The sequence below is a fragment of the Saccostrea echinata genome, unplaced genomic scaffold (assembly GCF_033153115.1).
Source record: "Saccostrea echinata isolate AGI-Se365-2 ecotype Australia unplaced genomic scaffold, CSIRO_AGI_Sech_v1 ptg000009l, whole genome shotgun sequence".
In the NCBI taxonomy this organism is placed as follows: Eukaryota; Metazoa; Mollusca; class Bivalvia; order Ostreida; family Ostreidae; genus Saccostrea; species Saccostrea echinata.
In genome coordinates this window covers 30,352,858-30,368,313 of record NW_026889758.1, presented here as the reverse complement: position 1 = coordinate 30,368,313, position 15,456 = coordinate 30,352,858, and the positions used below count along the sequence as shown (strand labels likewise).

Genomic DNA, 15,456 nt, shown 5'->3' with positions numbered 1-15,456 from the left:
GTATTGTCTTGTCATCGGAAAGTAATTAATGTGGTAATGTGAATTTGCATAATTCTCCATTCAAAAGCAAGGAAAGGGTAAACAGATGAAAATTAAGTGTATTTAGTGTATTCTGAAATTCTGAAAGGGAAAAACATCACTGAATACTTCTCGATTGGCTCTGCTTGTCATTGAAATAGTCTTCACAATTCTTTAGGTCGATAAAAGAGAGACAAATCTCGTTTCGTCTAATGAATAATATAACTTATAAGTCTATCAAAGGTCTTGGGTACGTTTAATCCTTTAGGATCGTTTTAATATGGAATCAAAATATTATACATAAACGATGAAAAAAATGTCTATCACATGTCTACGAATTTATTTTTGAATATTTCAAAGAATCTTGAAGAGTAAATAGTAATATACGATAAACAAGAAAATTCAAGAATCATATTTAGCTTGCAAAAGGCAAAAAAATTCGTCTGTGTTTTAAAACTGTCTCTTAAACTTGAAACTCCGATAAGCACTTACTATATACATGGAATAGGTACTTATATCTGAACACCAATTCTTATCACATGTAGCTTCAACTAAGATTAGTGTAGTACAGGAATAATAGAAAAATAAAACTAACTGTACGCAGTACGTGAAAAATATGAGATTAGCCACGGGAAATCTGGCTGTGCTGTTAGTTTTTCAGACACTGAGTTTCACCGAGGAAAAAAAGTTTGTAAAAGTAGTCATAGAGAAAATGAGTTTCCTTATCTCTGTGGATCATGGTCCGTTTAGAGGGTTTGTATTTACATGTATTTGTCTGATATGGTGCAATATTTACAGACAATGACTCGCAAATTCGAATAAAAGAAATGAAAATGTACATGCATTTCTGATGGTATATGATAAGTTTCTACATCAATTGTATTTACTAAATACACTTAATTTTCATCTGTTTACCCTTTCCTTGCTTTTGAATGGAGAATTATGCAAATTCACATTACCATGCCGATGACAAGACAATACTTACTATTTGAACATAGATGCAAAGCTACAATTCGAACACCAATGCTGGTCCCTGCAACTTCTGTAAATAATACAAAGAGTATGAATATCTCCACTTGTGATCATGGTAAACTGGTATTCAATGTTAGATATCCCAGATATCCACCAGACCCTAAAGTAGCCTCCGTGAGTATCAGAAATAGTTTTGTTTAACCTTTTAAAGAGAATTTAACAATTTTTATTGGTCAAATCATTTTGTATTATAATAAAAAAATTCAATAAAAAAGCGGCGATTCCAAAGCAAATTTGCTCTTACATAAGTGACAGAAAACAGATGGAATACAAGAACTATTACAATTTAATTTCTATTTCAAGTTTACAACTTTTTAGTATTTAGTCTACTGCTCGAACATGTGAAATGGGGTTCATGGTATGATGACGAACAAACACCAAGATGCAGTTAAATATATATTAAATGTCATAGATCTATAAATAACTATAAAACACAGATTAATGTTAATAACTTCTGTGGTTTATTCATAGCAGCTGTTAATTCAAGAAATTTGAAATGCTGTAAAGAAATAATTCTGATCATTTAACTTAATACTGACTTAATACGAGGGTTGTCCGGTAAAATCGTGGACAAAAAGTGTTTATCGAAAAATAATGGGCGGACTAAGTCAGAACTTTCATCAAATTTTTATTTATCATATTTAAGTGCTCCTGAATTGTTTTCATAAAATATAGACAAAAATAACGATTTTGTTATGCTTGAATGTGCACAGGGCACGGTCCTACGGCGCAAACCAGGGTTTCATTAGAGAATACACGAGTATTATTTCGAAATAAAAGTATTAAATAGATAATTAAGATTGGGGTAAAAAATTATCCTTTTTTAATCCACTAAATATTTGTCGTCTTTTGGAAAATTTCAAGACATTTGCTTAATTTTTGGCAGTCTCCAGTGCATTTAAAATTGGAAAGTGGTAAACACAACACACGAAAAATGGCAACGTTTGATGACGTAACGGCGCACCAGAGAGCAGTTCAGTTTGGAAAGAAAATATAAAAAATATCACTAAATCTTTTGTATGCAAGTGAAATGGGAGTTTTCTAAGCGGAAATTTTTTGATCGAGTCCCCGGGTAGAACAAAAACATATATACGAACAAACAGCTACTGGCAATAGCGAAAGACGCTGTCACTGTACATAGATCGTCAATAAAAGATAGCCTATTTAGTTGAATGATAGTGAGAGTACTGTCCATAAATTACTAATAAATCTTCAGAAGTTTAAATGTATGTACGAGATTGGTTTCTGGAATGTTTATGGATGAATAAAGGGAAAATCAAGTATGTGCATCAATGAAGTTCCCTAATTTAAGTGGGGCTTATCCAACTTTTTTTATCAAAGAAGAAACGTGACGCTGCTTTAGACACTGACGTTATCATCCGTGCTCCGTAAGGCGATACCACACATAACGTAAAATCTCATATTTTGTTTATTTGAGCATATATCTATTTGAAATTTGCAATGTATATTGATGAAAAATGTACTAAATTTTAGAATGCAGTGATGATTTTCACTCTAGACAACTTGCTCACGATTTTACCGGACAACCCTCGAATAATAATTTACGTATATATAAAATAAAGCACTTTATCACATATGTCTATAAGGTAATGCAGAATAAGACAAAAAGTTGTTTAATTATATATAATTATGAGACTTAATGAATGTTTGATTGCTTTATGAATAGTATGCATAACTTGAGTATTGTCTGTAAAAATTCATAGCAAAACTATTTGACATACTATTATATGCCCTGCCTTTCTTTTTGTAGGTTGTGGATGTCTCATTCACGTCATTTAACGTCGACAATCCCCCTACCTGCAGTATTCCATGGAACGTTACCTATCGGTTTCCAACCGGACAGAGTTATTCATCGCTACCCGGCTGCTTCACAAAAGTCGTTCAGCCTGCATTTGATTTCTACCTTGAACATGCTTATTACTTTAAGATCTATGACTGGAAGGGACATCTTGAGAGTTTTGATGATGGCGCATAAATGAATTATGCAAAAATTACACAGAATTCACAATTATGAATGATGATTTGGACTGTAGTAGAATATGAACATAAAACTTCAGAGAATACTAATACATGAATGGAATTGTGTTGGTTTTGCATAATGAAAATCATATTCTTATACATCTGTTATACACGGAAAAAGGGGGAAAAATCAGTTTGATGTGATGTTTCTTTGCCATATGAACAAGTGTTTTCCCTTACCAGCAGTTGGCAAATCCCAAAAAGAAGCATAATGGACTTCTGAGCAAACGTAATTATTCTTCTGATAAATCATCTCTTTTTGCGCCTTTATTTGAATTTAAAGGCAATGCTGATGTGAGCCAAACTATATGCAAAATCTCGTTAAATATTGTTGGTATTCTTCAAATAATTGAAACCCGGTGAATCATGTGCAGAAATTATATACTATTTAACAACCAAAAAGTAGTTTTGCAATAGAATTTATATTTATCCAGATTACAGTATCAACATCACCTCCAATTCATCAAAAATGACGCAGGTCTTTGTACGTTGTGTACTCCTTAAAATAAGAAAATATGATCAAACATTAAAAAAATTAATTTCCAAAAATTCTTGAATCAATTTTTGCCAAATAAAATATATGAAATAATCATGCTGCGTCATATCAAGGTGAACAAATCACCACGTTATCTCTGAACTGTCGCGTTTCTATCAAGGGGCATATTTTGAACATTGGTTAAGTTATCGTTAGTCGTGGTAATTATTTTAGCATTTGTAGTTTTCGAAAGCAGCAATCAGAAAACTACGCCAAGAATAATCATAGAGAAGATGAGATTCCTTATTTCAGTCAAGCATGATGATCATATATTCCAAAGGTTGGTTTGTAGTTTTTCTTGCTTTTCTATATAAATATTATAATAGCTTGAATCTTATCAAAGTAGGGAGACACATTTTTGTCCATATGTACTTATTTATTACTGAACTCTTGTCTATTTATATTCTTATGACATACGAAATGATAAATGAACTAGTGCTAATTGTAACGGGAACCGTTACAGATGTTCCCCAAACGGCTCCCCAATCCCTTATGATGCCCCATTCCCTACAAGCTTCAATAAATTAGACAATACTTTTGTAATATAGATGGACGCTTTATTTTTAAGGGTATTTCATTGGAAAACTACTCCGATAGAGCCATATGGGTATTAGCCAATCAAAATTTCAGCGCATGTGCTTGCACATGTTTTCTACATTTTTCACATTTATTTTCTTATAGTGTCTCACAATACATACATTTGTGTTAAATATTAAAGAATCTCATTGAAAAATAAGAATCAGAATTCAGCATACGCGCATGCATGGCCTTGCATTCAATGTTGATAGTATTATAATGTAGGAGCTCTATGTGCCTATCCATGTCGTAAATTTCATCCTGTTTTGTTGAAAACCAAGGGAGTTATAGACATTTAAAGTTTCAACCAATCAGATTGCAGCACACCTGCATGCGCGTGTTTTCAAGAAATTTCCTATATAACATGTTGAAGCACCTTATAATATATACTAATATTCTAAATTTCAAAGTATTTTGTCAAAAAACAAGGAAATTACTGAGATTTTTGTATCAGCCAATCAGAGAAGAGCGCACGTGCATGCGCGTGAGTTCACGCTAATTTGACAATGTTATCTTGTCTAGACTACTAATATATCTTTATATTTTGAGTTTCAAAGCAATTCATCAAGAAATATAAAAGTTACGGCTTCATCAAGTATATCAGTCATTTCACTCATTGCACGCGCGCGCACGTGCATGCATGTGCGCGCAAAATGACCTTCGTTCCGAACACCTATACAACATGCCTATTAACCCTAAAAAGGTTTCATGTCAATCGGACGAGTGGTTCTATGAGAACACTCCCGGACAAAAAAGTACCGGAGAAGAAATTAGAAAAAAAGAATAATAATAATAAGAAGAAGAAGAAGAAGAAACAGAGTAAAAACAATATGTTCCCAAACTTCGTTTGGGGAACATAATTACTATTTAAACTTTAAAGTATGTCGTCAATAAATGGAGAAAAACACCAGGAAATAAAGCAAAACAAGCAAATTCAAATTCGTCCACATTTTCGTGTCTTATTGGTTGGGATGCAATTATTTATGGCATATTGTAACTGTCTTATCTGTCTGTTTTGTCTATTAGACAAAAAGATTTAAATTTTTGAATTCATTAAATTTACGACCAAGATTAAAGTATATTTTTCCTCACGAGCATTACTTGTGACAAGACCTTTCGGAACGTCTAAGAATATTTGACCACTTGACCTTAATCTTGAAGTTTGATGCAGCTTTTAGAAACTTTTAATCTTGGCCGTAACTTTATTTTAATCAAAAAATCAAATGATTGAATGATGGACATACAAGACAGGACACGCAGACAGACAGTCATAACAGTTCCGATATGCCATAAACAATTTCATCCTTACCAAAAAGACATTGAAAGCGGGAAACACCAATTCTTTGAATTTGCTTGTCGCATTTTAATAAGAGTTTGACCCATGTCAAAATATGTTTTCTTGCATAAAGATGTGCTGTAACTGCAAAAACTCCTGCCCTGGTTCCTGAAACAAAGCTGAACAAAACAAATCGTATTAATGTGTCTGAATGTGACAACGGAAAATTCCTGTTTGCTCTTAAACGTCCAAGTAATTCCTCCGATCCAAAAGTGACATATGTGAGTATTCAGTTGTATCATATACTTCTTAGTATTCAATGCACCTATTGCGATACTTGTGTTGTCATAATATCCTATAACTGATGTTGTATAGTGACCTTTCCCCCTAGCCATCTTTCCCACGGAAAACTAACTATATAATAGTTTTCCCCGAAAATCTGGCTACAAAGTAAACCACCCCCCCCCCCCCACCCCCACCCACCCACCCCCCGAAAAGCTGGTGCCATAATGGAATAATTCATACTTTTTTTTCATGTACGACTTTGTTAAATGATCAGCATATTCAGTTATATGCGTGTATCGTAGAATAAACCTTTAGTTCAGCACTCTGTGATGCAGATTAGCAAAATGTGAAGGTAAAATACCAAAGTTTAAACCACCTGCGAGTTTAAAATTGAGAAAATCCGAGCGAATGGCCGGATTGGAAGCAAAGGTTTGAACGCTTTTTAATAGCAACAAAATTACACAAAGACGAAGACATTCTGTTTTATATGTGCGAAGGGGAAGGAAGCAGAGCATGTTTTCAGATTGCTTACGTTTGATGAAGAAGGAGACACGATAAAGTACACGAAAGTGATAAAGAAATATGACGAATATTTTGTCCCGGAGAAAAATGTCATACATGAACGTGCACGATTCAGAGAAGAAAACAAGGGACTGTTGAGTCCTCAGATGCATTTATTATAGCATTATATGAACTAACAAAACATTGTGATTTCACAGACAAAGACAATAAAATACGTTATCAAATTGTAATTGGACTAAAGATGAAGAAATCTCGGACAATCTGCAGCTTAAATACACTAGAAGAGGTTATACGATATTCATATATATTCGTATATATTCATATACGAAATCCAAGACCAAACTACTCAGTTTAAAAGTCTGAATGAAGGTAAAAGGTATGGAAAGCAAAAATAATCATGACCAAAACATTTCCGTGCCAAACAGACATACAGTGACAGGAAACCTAGTATTCAACAGTGTGTTCGATGTGGCCGTAAGCATGGAGCTGAGGGGAGATGTCCAGCATGGGCCAACGTTGTAAAGCTTGCAACAAAACCATTGTGAAGTTTGTTCTCGCACCAAAAACACCAAATCGGCATGTGCAGTGTTACATGTTTATGACTCGAACAATGAAACACTCGATGAAACATTCCATTTAGGATCTATAAACTGTGACCAAACAGATGACCCCTTGATTGGAACCTTGAAAGTATGTGACCTCCCAGTAAATTTCAAGATTGATACTTGTGCTGATATCACCATTATAACAAACATAACTTTCAATAGGATTTCACATAAATCAAAGCTGACACGTGAACTCGCTGCTGCTGCGTCCTGGTGGAAAACATATAGGGAAGTTTATCACAACCGTTAATTTCAAAGGAACTAATTACATCTTCAGCAACTACGTGGTTGAGTGGTCTCAAACTATTGATCTGTTGGCATGAAGCGTAGCTCACAATTGAACGTTATTCGCCGTGTTGAAGCTAGTGAGTTTGGGTCATCTGGACTCGTCAAGTGTAAATTAATGAAAATAACATTGAAAAAGTAAAACCTTACTGCTTAAGCACTACTCGTCGTGTTCCGTTTCCCTTGCTGACAAAGAATGAAGAACTCTCAAGAATGGAGGAAGAAGGCATCATACAAAAAGAAACTGAACCTACTGAATGCTATGCCCCCATGGTACCTGTTGTGAAAAAGAATGGGGAAATCCGGATTTGCGTGGATTTAAAGAAATTGAACTCTATGCTCCCTAGCTTGGGCGGTTTTTCACCAAATTTGTTGGAGAAAAATATTTCCCCAAACTTTATGCCTCCAGTAGATTTTATCAAGTACCGTTGCATGAAGACAGCTGGAAGCTCACTACATTCATAACCCCACTGGGCAAGTTTGCTTCAAGAGAGTTCCATGTGGGATAACATCCAGAAATATTTCTACGAGAGAATCAACTCTACAGCAAGGCATTAAGGGCACCGAAGCCATCATGGAGACATTTTAATATATGGAAAGACCCGTGAGGAACACAACACTCGCCTGAAGAAAACACTTTACAGGATTCTAGAATAATTTAATGATTTGTTCTGTTTAGGCCTAATTTTAAACTTTTTCTTTTCTCGTTTGAGCGAATCTCGAAGCTACCATCACTTGCGATGCATCTGCGTTATTTCTTAAAACGGCCGCTACACTGATTTCAAAACGAAAGCATTCTGGGAAAAAAATGATTTCTAATAGCTTAATGTAAATGCAACACTTCGGCCATATTCCCAGATATTATTTCTTTTCTGCCGGACATAGATATAGAGCATCCAGTCACATGTCGCGTTTAAACTGATGAAAGTGCGACAAAAAAGTGGAAAATAAATATTATTTATGATTCACAGTTGAAACTTAGACATCCCCCAATAGAAATCAATAATTTATATCTATTTGTATTATTTGAAAATATAAATATAGCTGTAATTAAAAGATTTGGTTAAAAAAGAACACAAATTTAATATTTACAGGTAGTGAACGTTCAGTTTTATTCCTTCTATCTGGACAATCCCGTAGCTTGCAGCATCCCGTGGAACGTTTCTTATCGATTACCGACAGGACCTTCTTTTTCTTCATTACCAGGTTGTTTCGCGAGGATTGTACAACTTGTTGATAATGCTTTATATATGGAACACAACTTTTATTTCAAAATATATGATTGGATTGGTTAATATGTGGATACAAATAAAGTGGAATAAATATACAATACTCTCTCTCTCTCTCTGTGTGTGTGTGTGTGTGAGGGTGTGTGTGTGTGTGTGTGTCTGTCTGTGTGAGGCATAGTAATGGAGGCTAAATTCAGAATTGAATTGAATTGTACCTTTGAGTATGAAATCTGTTCTATTAGATGACTTCAAAATGATTTAACACGTTTATTTGGGAGATAAATATGCTGTATAAAGACATACTTCGATAGTATTTGCGATGCTGGTCATGACTAAAAATCGTGACTTTTTATGGGATCTTATATACAACTCGATGTTTTAGACACAAATCGATATGTCATTAGAAATAGAAATAATATCATCTAATGAATGAATTTCAAACAAATGAAAAGTGGTTGCTTCGCTTCGGCAGTACTCATGTATCTTTGAATAATTGAGCTTTTTTTAGAGAGATAAAAAAAAAACTAAGCACATTTTTCTCATCTCTACATTATGAATTCAATTTGGACTCCTTAAAAAAAGAACATGGGTATGAAAATCTTCATTCAGTTGACATGTACCTCGTTCATCAGCATTTCAAAGGCTGTGCTTTGCTTTCGATTTTTAGGACTTAAAAAAATGAATAAATAAATTTAAAAAAACAAACAAAAGTGTTTCTGTGACAATATTTCTCCTTTCTTCAACGGCAGATAATAAATGCTATAATGACTCATTATATTTAGCAATGTTTTTAAGTTTTGTTGTGTATTATTTGTGTGTAAATCACACAGACTTGTCACGTAGGCATATTTCATGAAGCGCGCTAGCACGGGTAAAGTGATCTTTATGTGACGCTCTGCTCTGCAGGCGACGCAAAAAGCAGTTCTATATAGCAAAATATGTACGCAACACATGTCTCAAGGTATCTCACTGATATTTCAAATACAATGACAAACCACTCTTGACTAAGGGACGCTATTAAGGACATACGCAACGTAGTTTGAACTTTATTGTCTTTTCCCTGGAGTTGAAGAGTTCCAATACTTAAAGGAACTGTGTGCTACATTTTAATGTCTATATATGCTGCTGTACACTTCTTCTAAAACAAGTTTGGATAAACAAAACATTTAGAATATATGTTTAGTATTTTTGCATATTTTTTTTGAATTATACAAGAATTTTCATCAATTGATATCTTTTCAAAACCCCTGGTAATGCATGCTGAATTTTTGTCTACGAACATCTGATGGCATTATAATCTTAAATTAAGAATATATTGAAAAATTATCAGTAGGTAAGGTACGTTGCGTATGTCCTTAAATTCACCACTGTCTTTCTAATTTCTTGATCAGATTCAAATTTGCTTCATTGTAAGGTCTCATTAATAATAATAAGCATAGCCCATTGTTTCTGCAAGATTTGGTTCAGGTAAGAAACAAGACTCTAGAAATATCTAGGCCAAGAACTACTAAGTATAGTAAACTGTCTTTCAACTACAGCCGCTGCTTCGTGGAAATGCTTAACTAATTATGCTAGGGACCTTTCCACCTTCAAGCAGTTGAAGTCTTTCATCGACACATGGAGGGGGGGGGGGACGACTGCAAATGCAGTTCCAGCTGAAGCCACATCTAGGTGTTGCATACATGTAGCTGATCAAACAATATTTTGTATTTCACACTTTTTTGCAGCTTGCTTTGTACTTAAGTTATGTGCAGTTTCAACTGCTTTTCTGATATCTTGTTTTTTATATTTTTTTTCTAAAGTTATTATCCTTTTTATCTCATGCTCTATTTTTTTTTTCTTTGACTGTTTTCGAACAGCATGGATCCTGGGAATTAAAACTTTTGGAGTACTCCTGTGAGACAGAGGTGAAGGCTCTCCAGGTTCTAGTTTCTTTTTATTTCTGTTGTGTTTATATTGCAATATGTCGAGAGGTATTGATCTAAGCAGATGGCAAAATTTGTTGTCAAAATATTTCTTTTTCCTTTCTACTTCGATAAATGGTCATTATTTTGGTGTGAATTTTTAGGTTTTCATGCTTGCTATTTATAATTTATTATAAATCGTTATAATTTATTAAACAGTTATAATTGCAAGTACTAATGGTGCCTTACTGCTATGGATTAAACTGTTTCATTTTTTTCCATTTTTTAACCACTGGGCATTTTTATTCATGGTGTTCACAGGTATTATATAAAATTTTTGTGAAATGTTTTTTTCAAAATATTTTAAAAATAAAATATTTCAAGTTTGAAATCAGTTTCATGTCAAATGGCAAAACTTGCTACTTTGCTATGTTATGTGTAGTTTTTCATGAATAACTTACCGTTTTCTTTACATACTTCCGGTCGATTGCTTATGTTCAAAAGGAGTGTCTTTGAAAAAAGAAAGCCTGTTGTAGATATTTATTATCAAAGAATTGCAAAACTAGCAATACTTCTGAAACACTGAGTATTCCACTGTCTACTATTGATTAACGTGGGACAAAATATTTAAAAATGGAATGGAATTCGATAGAGGGAAAGAACTGGTAGGACAAGGCATGAAACTTTCTTTGATTTGTGAAGGTTACTTTACTGGGCCTACAAATTTTTTTCCTTAAATGAATTCCACTTCTTCTTTTAATATTTTGTACCACACTCATTCAATCTTTATTTCCCCCTTTCGGAGATTTCATGATACATACAAATTAAATATCACAATGCATAAAGAACATCAGAGAAATAAGTTATAGCAGGTCAAAATAGCATATATACATGTCAAAGAGAAATGAAAAAGAAAAAAAATAGGAAAAAATAGATAGAAAAGAAGGGAAAAAATAATCATATTTTTAGCGGACATTTACAACATTTTGAGTAGCCTTGCCATAATAGACAGTGGCACAAATTTTGAGCTTGTACAAATAAATTCTAAAATGTCATCTACCTCTGTTAAAGACGTTGGTTCAAGCTCTCCTAGAAGCGTTAAGTACAACTCCTAGTAACGTTTAGTACAACACGTCATTGCTTGACTGTGAGAGAACTACGTACAAGTGCACGTCAGGCTTTCTATATTCGATAGAAATAATTTTGAAAATCAGCAGACAGCAGGAGGTATATAAAATAAAGGGAGACTACCCATAAAAACTGCATGTATCATTAGAAAGTATGGGGTATTGTCATTAAATAAAATAGAATCATTAAATTATATTGTATGCTATTAATCAACATTTTAGATAATATATATATTTACATTTTAGATAAATGTATCATTAAATGTGTTTTGCATGACTAACTTTATGATATACTTCAAAGTAATATATTTCTTTGTGATATAATTTTCTTAGATACATGTAGTTGGTTCAAGAGCTTTATAGCATGTTTTTTGTTGCAATTTATATACGATGCATAAAATTTACTTACAAAGTTACTTTGTGAGAGCTCAGAAACGTTCCATTAATTGTGTTATGTAAAGGAAGTTCATCAGAGGTCAATTAAGAGAGCAGTACAAACACTGTTTAATTTTGTTAAGGTTTTGCATGGTAAAAATGTCAACTGGATATTAGATAATCAAGCAACTGTTAGAGTTGTATGAACGTGCATGATATATATTTATATTTTGTAAAAAAGGATGAATAAATGTGAATGTTCTGAGCATTTGTTCTAAAGCGAACAAAAATCAGATTATCTTCGTTGATGATGAATATTGGGGAATATCTGATCGTAGAGTTTTCAAAATACATAGAAATACCAAAGATTCTTCTGGTAATAGTAACAGAAATTCGTTAACTCAGAACACTGTCCTTGGAGTTTACAGGTTCCTGTGATGTCATATAGACAGGATTAATTTCCTCGTTTACCTTGTAAATAGCTTCCTAACAGATTCTGATTGCTAGAACGATCCATGAACTAAAGCATTTAAGTAAAATAAAAATAAAAACTTTTGCACCTACTGATAGAATACAGTGTTTGTCCAATATGTTCATCTGTACGACCTCTACAATTACAACATCATCGTTGTACAATAACGATTGGCGAAGGAACTACTATAGTCTTAGGGGAATGTTTTATTTATAGACGAATCACAGTTTATTTACTTAGCCAAGAAAAACAAAAAAGGTCTATCATTTAATTGGAGAGTGTAATTCAGGCTCCTACGTTCTGCAACGTCAGGTTTCACGTACATGTAGAGGTGGATGGTATTACTGGGGGACACTGATGATCATCATTGGAAATCTCTCCAAAGAGTAGAGTGGCGATGCTATACAGAATAACATTACCCTAATCATTAGGAATAGGGGTTTCCAAATAATCTTGAAACATCTTATTTCAAGCCACATTTTGTTCTGCAACGAAGATTGAAGTTACAGTAACAAGGCATTTCAACTAATCTTACATCCATAGATCAGTGATACGACCTCTTTTTGTATTCTTATCAAGCAGAGTTTATTTAAAAATATTAAACTCGAGAAAACGAAGACTCTTGCTGTGGCTTTCAATTCAACATTTCGATGTATCGACGACGTTTTATCAATTAACAATAGTCATTTTCATTTTTATGTCAACTTGATATTTTGCCGTGAACTCGAAATCAGTCACCAAAGCGTTTTCCACATTTATTTCATACATAGATGTTTTAGTGACAGTAGCCATTAGGGCCCACTAAGAAGTAAACTTCATGACAAATGGGTTGATTTCAGCTTTTCCATCTTTCAACTTTCTCTTTATATGTAGTAATATTCATTAAATCACCTGCATATGGTGTTAATATCTCCTAGCTGATTTCATATTCAAGAGCATGCTCTGAGTACGATCAATTTATAAACTGAGACGGGCTTCTGACAAATACCTTGATGTTACAGGGTTTTTTAAACTATCTCTTTATAAGTCAGCATTCGGAAATTCTATGGTCGTTATAATGACCTTTTGGATCGTATTTTACAGACATGTTTCCCATCAATTGTTAATCTATCTTTGGATCGTATTTTACAGACATGTTTCCCATCAATTGTTAATCTATCTTTGGATCGTATTTTACAGACATGTTTCTCATCAATTGTTAATCTATCTTTGGATGGTATTTTACAGACATGTTTCCCATCAATTGTTAATCTATCTTTGGATCGTATTTACTGACATGTTTCCCATCAATTGTTAATCTATCTTTGGATCGTATTTTACAGACATGTTTCCCATCAATTGTTAATCTATCTTTTGGTCGTATTTTACAGACATGTTTCCCATCAATTGTTAATCTATCTTCGGATGGTATTTTACAGACATGTTTCCCATCAATTGTTAATCTATCTTTGGATCGTATTTTACAGACATGTTTCCCATCAATTGTTAATCTATCTTTGGATGGTATTTTTCTGACATGTTTCCAATCAATTGTTAATCTATCTTTGGATCGTATTTTACAGCCATGTTTCCCATCAATTGTTAATCTATCTTTGGATCGTATTTTACAGACATGTTTCCCATCAATTGTTAATCTATCTTTGGATCGTATTTTACAGACATGTTTCCCATCAATTGTTAATCTATCTTTGGATCGTATTTTACAGACATGTTTCCCATCAATTGTTAATCTATCTTTGGGTCGTATTTTACTGACATGTTTCCCATCAATTGTTAATCTATCTTTGGATCGTATTTTACAGACATGTTTCCCATCAATTGTTAATCTATCTTCGGATGGTATTTTACAGACATGTTTCCCATCAATTGTTAATCTATCTTTGGATGGTATTTTACAGACATGTTTCCCATCAATTGTTAATCTTTCTTTGGATGGTATTTTTCTGACATGTTTCCAATCAATTGTTAATCTATCTTTGGATCGTATTTTACAGCCATGTTTCCCATCAATTGTTAATCTATCTTTGGATCGTATTTTACAGACATGTTTCCCATCAATTGTTAATCTATCTTTGGATCGTATTTTACAGACATGTTTCCCATCAATTGTTAATCTATCTTTGGGTCGTATTTTACTGACATGTTTCCCATCAATTGTTAATCTATCTTCGGATGGTATTTTACAGACATGTTTCCCATCAATTGTTAATCTATCTTTGGATGGTATTTTACAGACATGTTTCCCATCAATTGTTAATCTTTCTTTGGATGGTATTTTTCTGACATGTTTCCAATCAATTGTTAATCTATCTTTGGATCGTATTTTACAGCCATGTTTCCCATCAATTGTTAATCTATCTTTGGATCGTATTTTACAGACATGTTTCCCATCAATTGTTAATCTATCTTTGGATCGTATTTTACAGACATGTTTCCCATCAATTGTTAATCTATCTTTGGGTCGTATTTTACTGACATGTTTCCCATCAATTGTTAAGTCATTGGATCGTATTTTACAGACATGTTTCCCATCAATTGTTAAGCCATTGGATCGTATTTTACTGACATGTTTCCCATCAATTATTTAGCCATTGGATCGTATTTTACAGACATGTTTCCCATCAATTGTTAAGCCATTGGATAGTATTTTACAGACATGTTTCCCATCAATTGTTAATCTATCTTTGGATGGTATTTTACAGACATGTTTCCCATCAATTGTTAATCTATCTTTGGATAGTATTTTACAGACATGTTTCTCATCAATTGTTAATCTATCTTTGGATAGTATTTTACAGACTTGTTTCTCATCAATTGTTAATCTATCTTTGGATGGTATTTTACAGACATGTTTCCCATCAATTGTTAATCTATCTTTGGATGGTATTTTACAGACATGTTTCCCATCAATTGTTAATCTATCTTTGGATCGTATTTTACAGCCATGTTTCCCATCAATTGTTAATCTATCTTTGGATGGTATTTTACAGACATGTTTCTCATCAATTGTTAATCTATCTTTGGATCGTATTTTTACAGACATGTTTCCCTTGTTAAGCCATTGTTTTTATTCCATTCTGACTAGGGATTACTCTTTTACCAATCAACACGGAGGGCTTACGGAGGGTGTGACCGGTCGACAGGAGATTTTTACCCCCCCCCCCTTGGCTTCACG

At 33.4% G+C, this 15,456-nt stretch overlaps 2 protein-coding genes across 2 annotated transcripts; both read left to right on the top strand.

Moving 5' to 3' along the window:
• The first annotated feature begins 634 nt into the window (after positions 1-634).
• LOC133184016 (uncharacterized) lies at positions 635-3,046 on the top strand. The gene is made up of 3 exons (XM_061318889.1): positions 635-771; positions 1,017-1,164; positions 2,822-3,046. Exons 1-3 carry the CDS (start codon positions 635-637, stop codon positions 3,044-3,046), a joined length of 510 nt encoding a protein of 169 aa, XP_061174873.1.
• Positions 3,047-3,081: 35 nt separating this feature from the next.
• On the top strand, positions 3,082-8,469 carry LOC133184015 (uncharacterized). The gene is made up of 4 exons (XM_061318888.1): positions 3,082-3,100; positions 3,800-3,905; positions 5,611-5,758; positions 8,269-8,469. Exons 1-4 carry the CDS (start codon positions 3,082-3,084, stop codon positions 8,467-8,469), a joined length of 474 nt encoding a protein of 157 aa, XP_061174872.1.
• The last annotated feature ends 6,987 nt before the right edge of the window (positions 8,470-15,456 follow it).

Excerpts from the sequence above, each read along its gene's own strand:
- LOC133184016 (XM_061318889.1), top strand. The coding sequence starts at position 635 with ATGAGATTAGCCACGGGAAATCTGGCTGTGCTGTTAGTTTTTCAGACA. Across the intron at positions 772-1,016 it reads GATCATGGTCCGTTTAGAGG|ATGCAAAGCTACAATTCGAA; the intron begins GTTTGTATTTAC and ends ATTTGAACATAG. Across the intron at positions 1,165-2,821 it reads CAGACCCTAAAGTAGCCTCC|GTTGTGGATGTCTCATTCAC; the intron begins GTGAGTATCAGA and ends TTCTTTTTGTAG.
- LOC133184015 (XM_061318888.1), top strand. Across the intron at positions 3,906-5,610 it reads GATGATCATATATTCCAAAG|ATGTGCTGTAACTGCAAAAA; the intron begins GTTGGTTTGTAG and ends TCTTGCATAAAG. Across the intron at positions 5,759-8,268 it reads CCGATCCAAAAGTGACATAT|GTAGTGAACGTTCAGTTTTA; the intron begins GTGAGTATTCAG and ends TAATATTTACAG.